At 37.9% G+C, this 16,201-nt stretch overlaps 1 protein-coding gene across 12 annotated transcripts in view; it reads right to left on the bottom strand.

Moving 5' to 3' along the window:
• Positions 1–208: 208 nt before the first annotated feature.
• Positions 209–16,201, bottom strand: part of EYA1 (EYA transcriptional coactivator and phosphatase 1) — a 338,095-nt gene continuing 322,102 nt past the window's right edge. For all 12 annotated transcript variants that reach the window (XM_050801903.1, XM_050801902.1, XM_050801900.1 and 9 more), the window contains 2 exons: positions 14,230–14,330; positions 209–2,195 (listed from right to left, as the gene is read on the bottom strand). In XM_050801903.1, the coding sequence (XP_050657860.1) occupies positions 2,115–2,195; positions 14,230–14,330 (182 nt within the window). In that variant the 3' untranslated portion in view covers positions 209–2,114. The remainder of the gene's footprint in view (positions 2,196–14,229; positions 14,331–16,201) is intronic.

Genomic DNA, 16,201 nt, shown 5'->3' with positions numbered 1-16,201 from the left:
GTGAAAAACTTTTCCATTCATCAGTACTTACAGTGATCAAAGAAACAGCTGTTACCCTGCAAGTTCAGTCCCCTAAAGGGCTGATAAAGCCATCACTGCAGTTATTTCATACAACTTCCTTTTGTTAGACTTTGGGTGTCCTAATGCAACCAAGATCCTGCTATTTCATATAACCAAGAGAAAAAGATGATCCCGACAGTCAGGGAGCTTACAGTACATCACAAATCAATTTTATTAACTTAAACACAAAATTAATGAAGAAAAATTCTGTACACAACGGTGGACACAGCACACCTTTATACAGTAAGGCCAAGATAAACTTTGTCTTTTCAGTCTGCAGAGTACAAAAACATAAAATGAAAAGGTTAAAAAATTGTCAACTGTTTGCTTCAAGCAAAAAGGAAGAAAAAACTAATTCAATTGTGAATTTAAACAATTTGGATAATTCACAAATGACTAATTCTAGCAGCAACACACAACTTCAGAAAAGAATGAAGTAGCTCTTCGGCTACTTTGGGTCAAAGCTGGTGTTTTATTTCCCTAATATATGATTAGAGAAGACTCATCCTAAGGGTAATTTCATGACAATGGATTGTGTTTGATTAGAGAAAATATTGCCCAGCCAAACTGACCACTTTTGGAGAAACTCTTATGGTGTGACAAAGGTGATAATTTTAATTCCCAAGATTGATGCCTGTCATGTAGTACATAATGCAGGTGGAGAGGAACATTGTTTCCACAGTGATGACAATGGCAATGAACTTTCCTCAGAGTGGAAAGAAGAAAGAGAAAATATGCACGTAGGGAGTAATGCAAAGCTTGCTGATTTCCGGATTAGCATCGTGTGTCTTCCTTTATCGAAAGAAAATGCAGACACGATAATAATTCTGAGCACATGAAAACTTTGTTAGTCTCCAATTCATGAACCATTTTATTAATAAAATATATCTACTATCATCTATATTCTTTGTGGGAAGAAGCATTTGAATAATTATTTTTTCCAAGTAGTTACATATAATACATTAGTGTGGAAATGAAAAAGTGAGGTGGTAGGAGAACTCATTTTTTTCAAATTGTTTAAGAAACTGCTGTGTTATTTCATCAAGGCCCTCAGAAGAACTGATGCAGGAAAAAATTTTAGAAAACAAAATCCTTACTGACACTTGACATCCATGCTTTTGGTCTTGACAACAGTATCTAAAAAAAATCCATTATCTACATATTTATACCCAATACTTAGATAAGGCATGGCACCTGAGTTTGTGCACATGCTGCCTCATGCTTCACTATCAAGGCATTGCTACCTTTCAATATCATTTCCCTAAACAATATGTAAAAGAATCATCCATTATTACAAATTTACACCAAAAATTCTTTCTGTACATGATTGTCTCAGTGATGTACATATTATACGTTTAAATTAGACATACTTAAAACTACTATGCGATGTGCTAAAATTCAAAGTACTGTACTTGCCACGTTGTGAGGCAGAGGCCTTTAATCACTTATTTCTAATGCTATTGTCTCTTCAATTATTTGATGTTAAAAACGTCTGGTAGGTGAATTGTAGGGTATGTGAATTATACCTCAATAAAGCTGTTTTTTTTTTTTTTTTAAAAAAAAAGTCTGTTCATAAATAAGTAGAGATGTACAGATTACCCTGGGTATGAGACACCAAAAAGTAAACCTTCTTTACAAGAAAATTCCTCCACTAGTATTCAGGAAACACATTTCAGTCTCTGTTGTGCAATTGGGTTTGCTGTATTGGAGAAGCTGTTTATATCACATTGAAAATGCTAACAACTGAAGTGTTTGCAGGTCCTTTCTTCACAGGTTTGAACCGTGTAGTTAATGTGGCAGACACATTACGCTGTGCTAGAACATTCTCATGGCTTATTTTCATTGGATTCACAGTACTAGAGTCAACAGCTGTTCTGAAGAAATAGACGTGGTCCTCCATTCACCACAAGGGCAGAGGTCAAGACTGACAGCAGCTGCGCATCAGCAGGTGGAAATTGCTAAGTTCTGGAGGCCGGCGCTGATGTGAGACTGGGGCCTGCTGGAACTGTCCCTGGTCACAGAGCAGCTGTGTGGTGTCAAAGTGCCGAGCGCTGTTACAGGTACTCCAGTTCCAAGGCGTGGTGCAGGGCCATGAGGTCTGAGTGGCTGGAGATCCTCCAGAAGGGCATCGCGTGCTGCAGCAGAGGCACACATACACGTGAGGACAGAGCACCCAGCACCAGCCCTGCCAGTGTTTTTGGAAATCCACTCCCATGCTCACCCCCATTTTCAGTATCATGGAAAATGCCAGCTAACATCTTAACATCGCATCTGTTTAAAACAAAAATTCAAACTTAATCCTCCCCTAAGAATACTAGACTGACACGCCTGTAATCCCAGCACTTTGGGAGGCCGAGGCGGGCGGATCACAAGGTCAGGAGATCGAGACCATCCTGGCTAACACAGTGAAACCCCGTCTCTACTAAAAATACAAAAAACTAGCCGGGCGAGGTGGCGGGCGCCTGTAGTCCCAGCTACTCGGGAGGCTGAGGCAGGAGAATGGCGTAAACCCGGGAGGCGGAGCTTGCAGTGAGCTGAGATCGGCCACTGCACTCCAGCCCGGGCACAGAGCGAGACTCCGTCTCAAAACAAAACAAAACAAAACAAACAAACAAACAAACAAACAAAAAGAATACTAGACTGAGTTTTAAATTGTAATCTAGAGTCTGTTTCTTTGAAGGGGATGGATATTTCCTAACTGGATCTACACTGTGACTTGAATGCCAATTCCAAGCTTTAAATAAATGTTGCCAAATATGGCAGCTTTTCATGTATCCAGTGGGTTTTTCATGCTGGAAGTTTAAAAAGCTTGTACTTTATGAGTACAAGCTTTAAGCAGTTTTCCTTAGTAGTAGTTTACATTTTTTCTAACTTAATTGTGGCTCACATACGAAGCAACTTTTCCATTTATTTCCTTCAGTTATTCTTCATATTGACCTTAAAATGGCTTTACCATACGGAAAACATTTTAAATGAACATCTAAATTTTTTTTTGTTGTTTTTTTTGTTTTAGGTTTTTGTAGTTGTTGTTTAAACCTCAATCTAAAACTCTAGTTTAAGTAGTGGGAATGTTTGTGATGCACGTGAATAAACCAAGGACAAGGAAAAGGAGAAGAAATCAGAAGTTACATCATCCATGAAGGGTGAAAATGTGAGGAACTTTTATGTCTCCAAAGCACTATAGTAAGTACTAATACATCAGCAAAACCTTTTTAAGGGAAAGATAATCGTCACCCTCCAGAGGACAAAATTCTGTTTACCTTATAGAATAGGATTCTTAAGCAAAAGAAAATAATGTGGAGTCTGGAGTATAATTTGCAATTATAGTTCTGAGAAACTTGGAAAAATTTCAGACTAATAGGAGAATTTGGCATAGAAGCAAACAGAAATGAGGTTTTTTTGTTTTGTTTTGTTTTGTTTTAATGTGTAGGTAACAGTGAAAGCCACTGACTATTTTGATATATAGATCACATAGCTGCTACATACTGGGATGCAAACTATTACTTATTAACAATGTATTTGCCTCAGATTATCTGTTGAAATCACATACCACATTCCACTATGTAGACCTTTCTGGACTCAACACTATTTTGGTGTATCTGTATATGTATTTGTTATTGAGTGATAACAGAACAGCCCAGAAATGAGTACTAAATATTTCTTTGTAGATTTCTAGAAGGATGCTCTACTTGGCAACTTCACACTGTAAGACCTAGCATTGTGCATTCATTCATACAGAGCACAGTGTGCCAGGTGTAGAAGATGCAGAGATGCATGTGTCGCTCCCTCCCCTATTTTGAGTAGCAAAAATGCACAATAATCATCAGTGTTCATTTATGGCTTGTAGGAGGTGGGCAATTACCTTTGCCTAATGAACTGGGAAAATATCTGAAAGGAGGTGATAGTTGAGCTAGGTATGAAGGATTAACATTCAGAAAAACACTCTGATGGTTATGTGCATTGGGGGACAGAAAATAATGGAGAAATTTATTGTTGGCATACTAGATACGTATGAGAGAAAGACTTGGCTGGTGACATGAGTGGCTGCAGGAGCCAACTGATGCAGGGCCTAGTAAGCCCTGCTAAGGAGTTTATTTGTAATAAATCTCAATAGTTATGATTTATTGCATATTGTGTTAGGCACTATGCTACGCACCTCAGACAGACAGAGGTACTATTATTACTATTGTACTAGTTAAAAAAAAAAAAAAAAAAAAAAAGGAACTTGAGGCTTAGTGATGGAACAGAGAGGTTTAAATAAATGGCTGGTAAGGAGTGAAGCCAAGATCCATACCAGGTGTGACTCTGAAGCTCATATGCTATAATGCCTCCTACCTGTTCCCTGTGGGCTTTCTATTCAGCTGTGTAAATTATCAGCACCATAGCACAGGTTCAATCTCTCTCTCCCTCTCTCTCTCCCCCTCCCCCTCCCCCTCCCCATCCCCATCCCCATCCATTCTCTGTGGGATAAGAGACCCTGGAAAAGAGTGATTATGATTCATAGGCCTGGGTTAGAAAAACGTTTGATCAGTTATAGCTTTCCTCTTCATTAGAACAGAAACTCATGTTGTAAAATATAGAACCCTATAAAGAAAAACAAATCATTTCTTATCCTACTACACAAAGCTCACCACTATAAACATTTCTTTATATGTTCATATATGTACATACTCAAACATAGTTGAATTTGTGTGTTTATCAAGTATGTACCATTCAGCATCCTACTCATTTTACTACTTAATCTTAAATTCATTTTAGACACATTTTAAAAGTATTTTAAAAGTTTTCAGGTATTCAACTGCGCAGTGTTGCTATTTAACCACCTACTTGGTATTTATTTTTATATCCTCTTTATTTCTAATTGTTTTTCTTACTAGATTTGCCAATCATTATTGCCCTTCCTCAAAGTTTCTTGTCAACAGATAAAGGGATTAGATAGTATTCCTATGATCTTAAGTACTATTATCTCAGGATGTAACAAAGGATGCTGAAAGCTCTTCAGATAATCATCTAGAAACTTTTAGGACAACCATCTTCATGAAAACATATAAAAATACTTGTGCGAAGTGCAATACCTTTTTTCAGAGCAGGTTCAGTCAAATTATTTTGCACGTCAATTGTCTGAGGTTCCATATGCTCCCCACAGACAAGTTACAACCATTAACAATGCAAATCTAAAAACTATCGGTGCAATCAGAATCCTGCACTGAAGAATGCCATGACTCTCAGAGAAATCGAAAAAAGAACTGAAAAAAAATCCAGCTAATTCTTTGGTACATAAAGTATAAAGTGGGCATTTAATTTCATAGTAAACAAAGGACTGGTTCAATGGCTGTGTGTCTCATCTGTACATGTGTGTGGGTTGATGCCAGCTAGAGAACGCTTATGTTTTTCTTTTAAACCATACTCAACACTATCTGGAAAGGTGAGATAATCCACAAACAACCCTAGTTGGCTTGTTTACTGGCACTAAAATACGAATGGCTTTAGTCTTCCTGTAGAGAGTATTAGTAAGAACCATCTGGTCAAGCAGCACCCTGAAATGAGGTCAAAGGATGAAACTTCCTTACAGACAACTCATCACAATGCAGTGGGGATGGGCCATTTATGTGGGCAGAAGTGCCAAAGGTTCTACAATGAAAACTTTGCAAATCTTAGGCGTACATGAAAGAAAACTGGTAGACTCTGGGGACACTCCACCCACAAGGATAGCAACTCTATCCTCTGCACTCTTTCATGGCGTGCAGGGTAGTGATGTCGGCTGTAGTTAGCAGTTTCATTCTCACAAAAATAGTGGTCTTCCTTAAGACATGCACATTTTATATTAAGTGAATGACTATAAGAAGACTGAGTCTAGAGGAGAGGAGGTGTCAAACTCCTGTTAACAATCAGAACTAATACTGCACAATGGTAATATTTTCCCTAAGTATGTACCAATGTGAAGATTTTATGCATTTATAAAAAGCTTCTCAGGACAACTGGATACAAAGTAAACTTTTTTTTCTTTTGCATCAATGTTTAGCCACTAGAAAAAAACATTTCTTCTGTGAAATCAGAGAGAAATGGTGGCAAAAGAGGAAAAGAAAAATACATGCTAGAATGAGGAGGCCCGGGTTATATTCTCAACTTTGACATTAGCTCTGTGACCTTCAATTATGGCACAGTCTGCCTGAACCCCTAGTTTCTTTATAACATGAGGGTTTAGGGAAAATGACTCAGGGTTGCTTCTAGGTCAAAGAAAGTCTGTGACTTTATTATCAAAACAAAGTCTTTTACATGGATAGCAATGTAGCTACAGTAGATATGTCATACACACAAGACATATATCCCCAATGCCAAGAGCTGACCAGCAGGCAAGCTATATCTGATGAAACAATTTTATTACAATATAAGGCAATGAGGGATTAAGAATTAAAAAGATAAATTCAGACAGAAGAGAACTCAGTTGTGACCTGGGCTAAGGTAAGGATAAGCTGAGCTTGAGCTGAATTTGAAGAATGGGCAAAGCTGGAGAGGTGGAGGGGAAGTGGATAGGGTTCCCAGTTAGGAGGAGTAATTGGCCTGTGGGGGATAGGGCTGGACTGGTGTGTAAAATCATAGAGATGTTAAGGAGTTAGTCAAGGTAGCAGCACTTGGAATATTTAACTAAGGAGTTTAGACTTTTATCTTGTAAATGGAAGAGGCGAGAGGCTAACACTTCCTCAGGGCCAAGAGACACAAAAAGGTGGGGGTATTTTAAGCAATTTAGGGCAGCAGTTGGGGAAGGATGGACTAAAGATGTTTCTGGCTGGTAGCAGAGAAACTAGGTAGAATTACAGTAGAAATGGAGTGGGTGTAATAGATGCAAGACATATTGTGAAGAGAGAGTTCATGTGACTCGGTGGTGGGTGGGAATTAACCCCAAATCATGTCTGAGTGGGCCAACTGGTTTGGGATAGCTGAATTCATTTGCTTGTATTCAGACATTCAGATGGGCAGAACATGGGATACTTACACGGAGATATTCTCTCAGGTTGCTGAAGCCCTGGGACTAAAAACAGAGCTACCCACAAATCTTAACAGATATGACAGCTGGAACTGCAACATGCATATGATTCGTTTATCAAGATTAGGCATATATTGAGAGAAGTAGGTATCAGGGCCTAAAATTAGCACATGCTTTTGTGTCTCCAGAACCAAAATTTTGCCTGATGGGAAAACAATGACACATCCTTCCTGTTCTTCTTGCCTACTGGAGCAACTTCAAAAATCTCCTTCCTCCATCCTTCCTCATCTGATATTTAGCATTTATACCTTTAGACTACATATAACATCAACCATATAAAAAGCTGGGAATGTGGATACACATATGTAAATAGAATTTTCCTGAATTATTAAAAATGTGTTAATTACAATGTTTCAAAGTTTTTAAAGCATATACCCTCTGACTTAAGTATTACAGTTTTAGGAATTTATCCTACAGATGCACTTGCACATGCATGAACTGTAGAACTGTTTGGAATAGTAAATACTGGAAACCACCTAAATGCTCACCCCAGGGGACTGGTTAAATAGCACATCCACATAATGGAATACCGATGCAGTCACTTAAAAGCATTAGAGATGCAAAGCTTCATGTACTGATACAGAATAACTGCCAGGATGGATTAAGTGAAAAAGCAGGTATGCAAAAAAGTATGTACTTCTCATTTCTGTAAAAAAAATACTTATTTGTGCTTTCATATGCACATGTCGTATTTAGAAAGTTTTGCAGATGGAGGTAAAAATACTTTTCAAATTGTAAATAAAGATATCAAGGGAGAACTTATTATGAAACTTATTGTACAACTATTGCTCTTTTATTTATATATCTCCTTCCCCTCTAGATGTAAGTATGCTCTTTAAGGACGAAGATGAAATCCAATTCAAAGCCTGGCATATAGTAAGTGATTAACTATAAATGAATTTATGACTTTACAAAAATAACATTCACTGCACTTGGTGTTTATAACCTTGATGACCCACTTAAACTAAAAACAAAAAATTGCTTTACAAATGTTATTTTATAAAAGTGGCTTGTATTTTTCTCCTAAATAAGCTTGAAATTGGGTTCTATTAATCAGGTTCTCAGCTTCATCTTGGATTTCAGCAAGTTTTAGAATGCACATATAAAATGAACATATTTAATGAAGCCTTTGTCATTGTGCAGAATAATGGATGCTTGCCATTTTTTTTCTCCCTTCGCCATTAACAAGATATTTGTTTTAAATAGTTATCTGAAAATAGTTAATTTATTAGCAAGGCCACTTTTACTAATCTAGAAGTGAAAACTAGATGTCAATGTACAGGAGACTATTTCCTACATTGTTTTAAAACAATCATACCTAGGTCTAATCATTTTCTCTCAAGCCATGCTGCATTAGGGAAACAAATAATTTACGGTAAAAAAGAACAGCTGGTAGATTTTGACAACAAAAGGCATACGTCAAAGGAAGACTTCCATAGGTAGAGACTTCCCACAATCTTTCTAAGAACAAAGAGGCACTCACACAAACTCTTGCAAGAGATCCTTTTAAAATGAGGTTGTTCTTTTACGAAACAAAGGTATTTCTAACTTCTTCTCTTTGAAGGAGGTACTTTTTATGATACAAATTATAGAGTTAGATTAAATTACTGATGAAAGCCCTTGGACTACACTGGCAAAGAGAATAAGGATGACAGAATAGATTTCAACTGACCATTAACCAAATAGGCAACTGGCAGATTTACTTACTGGGTTTTGTTTCTGTGCTTTAAACAAAGTAACAATCTCTAGTAAAAGAACATTATTTAAGGAGATGACAGATCTCTACAGGGAAAAGAAGAGCATGTTGTATTAGATTTTGAAGGACACAGGAAACTAAGAGAGACAAGCTACATAGTTAAAATCAATTTTGAAGCAATGTGAAATGTTTTGATTTGGCAAAACATTTTAGTGCTCAAATGTGCAGAACTTCATTGGTTTGCTATTAATTTTGTTTAATAAACTAAATTGCTCAGGAGCTAAAGCACATATCAGAATTACGTGTTTTAAAAAATTTAATCATGAATGTAAAATTAGGGGAAAGAAGACACTTATATAGTTATATCTAACTCCCCCAAAAAAAAGAAGAATTGCATTTTACTCTAACTTTTTGAAAAACTATGTAAATTCTTTTTTTGTAAGTCAAGTCATATTTATGATATATAAATGTAGTTTATAGTCTGAAGAAACTTTTGTTTTTAAACAGGGTCTCAATCTGTCGCCCAGGCTGGAGTGCAGTGGTGCCATCACAGCTCACTGTAGCTTTGACATCCGAGGCTCAGGTGATCCTCACACCTCAGCCTCTCGAGTAGCTGGGGCTACAGGCAGCACCACTATGCTGGGCTAATTTTTGTACTTTTTGTAGAGATAGGTTTCACCATGTTGCCCAGGCTGGTCTCGAACTCCCGGGCTCAAGTGAGCCACCTGTCTCAGCCTCCCAAAGTGCTGGGATTACAAGTGTGAGCCACCACTCTCAGACTGCAGAAACTTTTTGCGAAATCTCACAGTCAGAGGAAATAACTGAGTTCAAATCCTAATTTAGCTACTTTCTAGCTGTGTGATTTTGGCTGAATTATTCACTCTTACAGTGCCTCAGTTTTCTCATCTGTAAAATAGGTCTAAGGATTCCTTCATAGGATTATGAGGATTTAATGAGAAAAATGGATGGGAAGGCCTAAAAGAGGGACTGGGATAAAATAAGGGCTTTATAATTGGTAGCATTTTTTTTCTTTGGGACAGGATCTCATTCTGTCATCCCAGCTGGAGTGCAGTGGCATGAGTTCGGCTAACTGCAATCTTGACCTCCCGGGCTCGAGTGATTCTCCCACCTCAGCCTCCTGAGTAGCTGGGACTACAGGCACCCACCACCATGCTCGGGTAATTTTTATATCTTTTGTAAAGACAGGGTTTTGCCACGTTGCCCCAGCTGGTCTCAAACTCCTGAGCTGAAGTGATCCACCCACCCTGGCCTCGCAAAGTGCTGGGATTACATGTGTGAGCCTGGCCTGGTAGCAATTTTTGTTACTTACTACCATTATTAATCCTACAGCATAGAAAGCCATCTCTTAGTTTCTTTAGCTTGAGTTTTTGTATGTAGTTTTAAAAATGAGATATTGTTGAACTGTAGAGAGCTTCTCCTCTTAAATTATTTCCTGTAGGTTAAATATTAAGTATTCTCTCCTTCTGTGTAGCACTCCACTTTAAAGATACTCATTATCTTTTGCAAATGATTAGATCCTTGTCTCTTAACTCATACACAAGGACGACTATTTATATACTAGTTAACCTGTCTCCTTCAATAAAGTTAGAAAATAAGCAAGTAATGTTCAACATCTCACTCTAAGTTGTAAATTGATGATGTCTGAATCTTTTACAAGATTATCAGAAATTTAGATATTGTGAAAAATTAGTCCATTTTACACATTCACACAGGCAGTTCTCAAGGTACAAAGAGTGGTTTACAGCAGATATTTTTGGGCTCTTATCACATATAGTCATCCATGAAATAAAAATGGAAAGCGAGGAGGACTCATTTGGTCAAAAAATTCACAGTATGTTTTCTGCAGGTGGCTGCCTAATTTCTTTTTTGTGTGTTCCCTATATTAAAAAAAAAGACATGTCCAAAGATAAACAGTAGAAACAGTCTTTTTTAAAGCATTCTATGTTTAATTTTATTCTGTAATTATTGATTGGTTGTTGAGAAAACACAAATATCAGAGTTTATTATCAGAGTGATCTAGGAAAGAAGGTAAAAAAAAAAAAAAAAAAAGAGAAGGATTTTCCAAATAATTGTAATAGAATACTTTTGTACAAAGAAGGATTTTCCAAATAATTGTAATAGAATACTTCTGTACACCTTATAATCTATTCTTTGGTACTGTTGTAAATGAATTGTACCAGCGTTTGAATTTTGTTTTATTGGGTTGTTCCTACTGCCATCACCAACATTCAATGTGTATTAAATTAGTATTAAAACTTTATAATATACATGGAAGTAATTGGAAACCCTCTAAAGACTATGAGTCAGTGAGGCAAACATTTAGGAACTGTCTATAGATTTAAAAATTAAATGATAAACCTCACTCTGTTTCCAGTAAAATTAAAAATTAACTAAAACTGACCGGGCACAGTGGCTCATGCCTGTAATCCTAGCACTTTGGGAGGCAGAGGAAGGTGGATCACTTAAGGTCGGGAGTGAAACCCTGTCTCTACTAAAAATACAAAAATTAGCCAGGAATCATGGCACATGCCTGTAATCCTAGCTACGCAGGAGACTGAGGCAGGAGAATCACTTGAACCTAGGAGGTGGAGGTTGCAGTGAGCCGAGATTGCGCCATTGCATTCCAGCCTGGGTGACAGAGGGTGACTTTCTCAAAACAAAACAAAACAACAACAACAACAACAAAAAAAGCAACCAAAAACGAACCTCAGCCTATTTCCAGTATAAAAATTAACTGAAATCTTTTAACTAAAATGTTTCGTTACATCAGAAATACATAAAATTTTCATGTCCGCTCTACCAACAAAATGTATTGAGCACCCGTTTGTCAAAGCTGCCAGGATTAGAATCTACCAGGAAGTGTCAGCATGTGCCTAATGTAATGAGTTAATGGGTGCAGCAAACCAACATGGCACATATGTACCTATGTATCAAACCTGTACATTGTGCACATGTACCCAAGAACTTAAAGTATAATTAAAAAAAAAAAAGGAAAAACAATCTTAACTGCTCTTCAAAGACAGCAAATACTCTAGTCCTATTAATACTTTCAATTCTAACACCAAACCAAGAATTCCTTTGTTTTTGCCATGCTGTGTTCACTGATGTCAAACTTCTAAGAATTTAAGTATCAGAAAGGTTTAGGAAGGGACTCACCCACAGAAACCTTGATAAGATCCAAAGGATTTCACTTGTGTTCCTTGCATTTTAAGTAATCAATTTCATAGGCATCCCTCTCTGCCTACCACAAGCAAGAAAGCCACATTTTGGCAATTTTTGATATTAAACTTTCTGGTGGATACCAGAGGGAGAAGGACCAGCCTGGAGATGGATTCACACCTTGGCCTAGGGCCATACTGGTCAGAGGTGCAAACGTGTTCCATCCCTGCCCTGCTGGCCACTAGGAGGGTCCTGAATAGGAATGGCTTGGGAATTCCAGAGGCCTTCCTAGAAAGAAGATTTGATTCTGGATCTTGGAAAACATTCTCTTTAACTCTCCAGGATTGTGTTTTGGGGATTCTGACTTAGTCTGGGAAAGGTTTTATTTTATAAAGACAGCCCAGAGGGGTAACAGAGGCACCCAATGATGCTAGTGTTGGTCATCGGTGAAGTGGGAAGATTAGAACTATGGCTTAAATGGCAAATGCTGCTTCACATTGAGCATGAGGAGACCTGAAGTCATGTGTGGATTTCCACCAGCACCAACCAGATTCACACAAGTTTGTGACTGAGATACATTCTTTATCTATGGGTATTTATGAAATTATCTAGTTATAAAATTAGGGTCGGTGATTATGCATTTGGTGGCACTCAGAGGCACTGAAGGTAAACTAGGCCATCTTCAGAGCCTGTAGGAAGGTTGGCCATGTATCATACTTAGGCTCAGTGCTGCATCTGTAATCTGGTGACCTTATATGCTATTTCTGGTATATGCTGAAATATTCCAAAGGGCTGAAATACTATATCATTTATGGAAATATACATGGATTCCTATGAGTGAGTGTGTAAGGAAGGGAATGGAAAATTATGCTGTTGGTTAATCCCATAAAATATTTAATTGTTCTTCAATTCAAGAAACATTTACAGAGTACAACTATGACAAGATTTAGGGAGTTACAAAAAAATTTGAAGACTGTCTCAACAAACCAAGCAAAATAAGATCCCTGAATCTGCAAAGCTCACATTTTTTTTTTTGCTGAAACAGGCACATAAACAATAACAATAGCTACCATTTGTTGTGTACTTTATACATATCTATATTAATGGAGTTATATATCTTAACTAAATCTAATCCTCAAAATAGCCCAATGAGCTAAGTGCTATTACTATCCCATTTATAGACCAAAAAAAGGGAAATGGATAAGAACTTGTTCAGAGTCACAGGAAGGGTAAATGGCAGGGTCATAATTCAAACTCATGCTGTCTGGCTGAAGAATCCAAGCTATCTACCACTGTAGATCCTTCAGTTAAAATCTAAGGGAGCATGACTATAATTGATTTCTTAAAAACAGAATAGAAAAGGTAGTACATGAATTGAATTTTGCAAATGAATAAGACAATGACAGAAGGGCATTAGGAAAAGATTCCAAGGAGAGACAACAGGAAGGAAAAGCTATGTGGCATGGTCGAGGAAAGCTGAGTGGACTGACATGACTACAGTGTAAGGTACGGGAGGGAGACAGATCAGAAAGGCAGGCTGTAACCAGACTGTGGAGACCCTCAGTGTCAGGCTAAGGAAGGTGGCCCTTGGCTTTTAAAAATGCAATGAGAGGCACAACGAGAAAGCTTTTGCTCAGAGAAATGATAGAATTTCACCTGCAGAAATTCAGAAGAATGTAATGAAGTGCAATGGGAAAAGTGGGAGTCAAGAGATTTATACTTGGGTCCACTCCCTTCCCCCTGCCCGGAGAGAGACAGGTAGGACCTCATGATATAAAGAAGACATCGAGTCCTCTGGGGCAGCAGATAGTTTTATCTTCCAACTCAGCTTTGACCAACTGGTAGAGGCTTTCTGAAGGATGTTTGCAAGGTTCTTAGGCTGCGTCCAGGCTCAGGTAACAAGGTTTGAACCACCTGGCATGTCTGCCATGGGTACAGAGAAGGTCCTGCTGGCACGTGTGTTATCTCTGCTCTGGATGACAGCTACACCACTAACAACACTTCAGTTCTGCTCCCAAAGTCTACCTTCTATGAACACTACTAGTGGCTCTTGAGTTTGTGCACACTACTGTTCAAAAGGATCACTCCATATTTATTGAATTCTACTTTACCCTGTTCAGTGCTTAGAGTACTGCACATATTCATTGTATGTTTCACAGAAATGGAACCTGTTTAAATAATCCAGTTATGAGAATCCTGAGGACTGAAAAAACAGATGAGACAAGATGCCCCATCTAGGAATGCTCACCTTTTTTGCTCCTTGTTCTTCTTCTACACCATCTCCTATAACAACATACACCACTTTTCTTCCAAACCTTTGAATTATCCTCTCGAAACAGCTTTCTTTTCCTAGTGAACAAAAATAAGTCATAGAAAATGTGAAGTTTGGGTAACCTAATGTGATAGTGCTTGAAGTTTCTGTATAAAATGCTTTCTTCATGCTCTGATTCGACTGTCCCACTTGTGCCTCTAGGAGGAGTGCTTTTTATGCCACTTTGGTTGTATGTGCCACAGCACAATGAATTACAAAGTAAATTAATTAACAGTGTGGCGTCCTGTCCTTTGAAAACTGATAGTTAAATACTCTCTTCCCAAGGACTCTTTTATTAAAAAATGGGATCTAGTCAATCACAGCATTGCAGTTGGGGTGGTGGGGAAAGTACTGTTTTGCCGTGGGACTTCTTTTTCCCCCATATATAAGCTGAACTCCAGCATCGGCAATTCTGGCAACATATTTTAACTTGATTAAAAAAATTTTTTTTTCTATATCAAACTCTGAAAATATCTGATCCAAAGACTAGTGAGAATGATAAAAAATAACTGGACTTGTTTTTGTTCTAGCAGGAAAACACAAACATTGGAATTAGCATATTCCTTCATTTGCAGGTTGAATTAAAGACCCTAAAAGCCTGATGTAGTCTTGTAAAACTCCTTCTGAAATAAATGTCAGATAATTTGGGGTAGTACAGCAAGATGGTACCTGCCTTACCCAGGCATCTAATGTTCAATGAAGCACTTTCCTGGAGGAAAACTGGAATAAAGGTAATAGAATACCCTTATCTGTCTATTATCTTTCCCATGTCATGACTTAGTTTGGGCTCCTGTGGCGGCTACACTGTCAGCACATCCCTGCGGTTAATGCAAGCATTGTTTCTTCTCAGAGAAGAAACTGGTGTTCCAAGTCTTGGACTGCCAATAGGGTCATTTTAATGGACAATGGGACAGTTTATAGTTTTCAAATGTGAATGGCTGAGCAAAGCCTGCACCTCTTTCAAATAAGGATCAGATATACACATGAACAAATTGCTTGTTTGCTTAAACAAATGTCTGCTTTATATTTGTATTTTGCACTAAAATCTCTAGTTTGCATCTGACACAATGAAATAGAGCTAGCCTTATTCAAAGGATGCAATTTAAATGCCTCTTTAGTTGTCCACTAAACTGTGAAATATTAAATCACTTTAAGAAACAAATACAAAGCACAGTTTTCACTGCAAAAATATATGACCAAAAACTTCGATGTCATGAAACTTTTTCCTCTCCTTACAGGGAAATGCTTATGTGTTTTTGCAAGCTTCCCTCTTGTGGAAAAAGGAAGGTAAATTCAATGTAATTTAAAGGTGAAGTTGTGGTAGACAAAAATATCCTTGCCTATATACGATCTTCTATTGGGTTCATTGTCAATTTGGGGTCATGTAGAAATTTTTCACAATAGAGGTTAAGAAAATGAAGCTTAGATTTTAGAAGTTAACTATTAGTTTTATATGAAGTATTCATTTTGATGAGTCAATTTTGTCTGAAAGGTCATCATGGCTCTGCCAACTGAGATACCAGTCATCTCCTCCTATGACTTTAGCATTTTGCCTGCAATAAAAATTACTGGGGCCAGGCACAGTAGCTCACACCTGTAATCCCAGCACTTTGGAAGGCCAAGGCAGATCACCTGAGGTCAGGAGTTTGAGACCAGCCTGGCTAACATGGAGAAACCCCGTTTCTACTAAAAATACAAAAATTAGCTGGACGTAGTGGTGTGTGCCTGTAATCCCAGCTACTCGGGGAGGCTGAGGCAGGAGAATCACTTGAACCCAGGAGGCAGAGGTTGCAAAACAGGCTGAGATTGTGCCACTGCACTCCAGCCTAGGTGACAGAATAAGACTCCATGTCAAAAGAAAAAAAAATTGCTGGGTTTTCTGCATTCATCCCCACATATATCTTATTTG

Source organism: Macaca thibetana, chromosome 8 (assembly GCF_024542745.1).
Source record: "Macaca thibetana thibetana isolate TM-01 chromosome 8, ASM2454274v1, whole genome shotgun sequence".
NCBI lineage: Eukaryota > Metazoa > Chordata > Mammalia > Primates > Cercopithecidae > Macaca > Macaca thibetana.
Note: the sequence above shows the minus strand (reverse complement) of the source record. Positions and strands in the feature narration are given on the sequence as shown.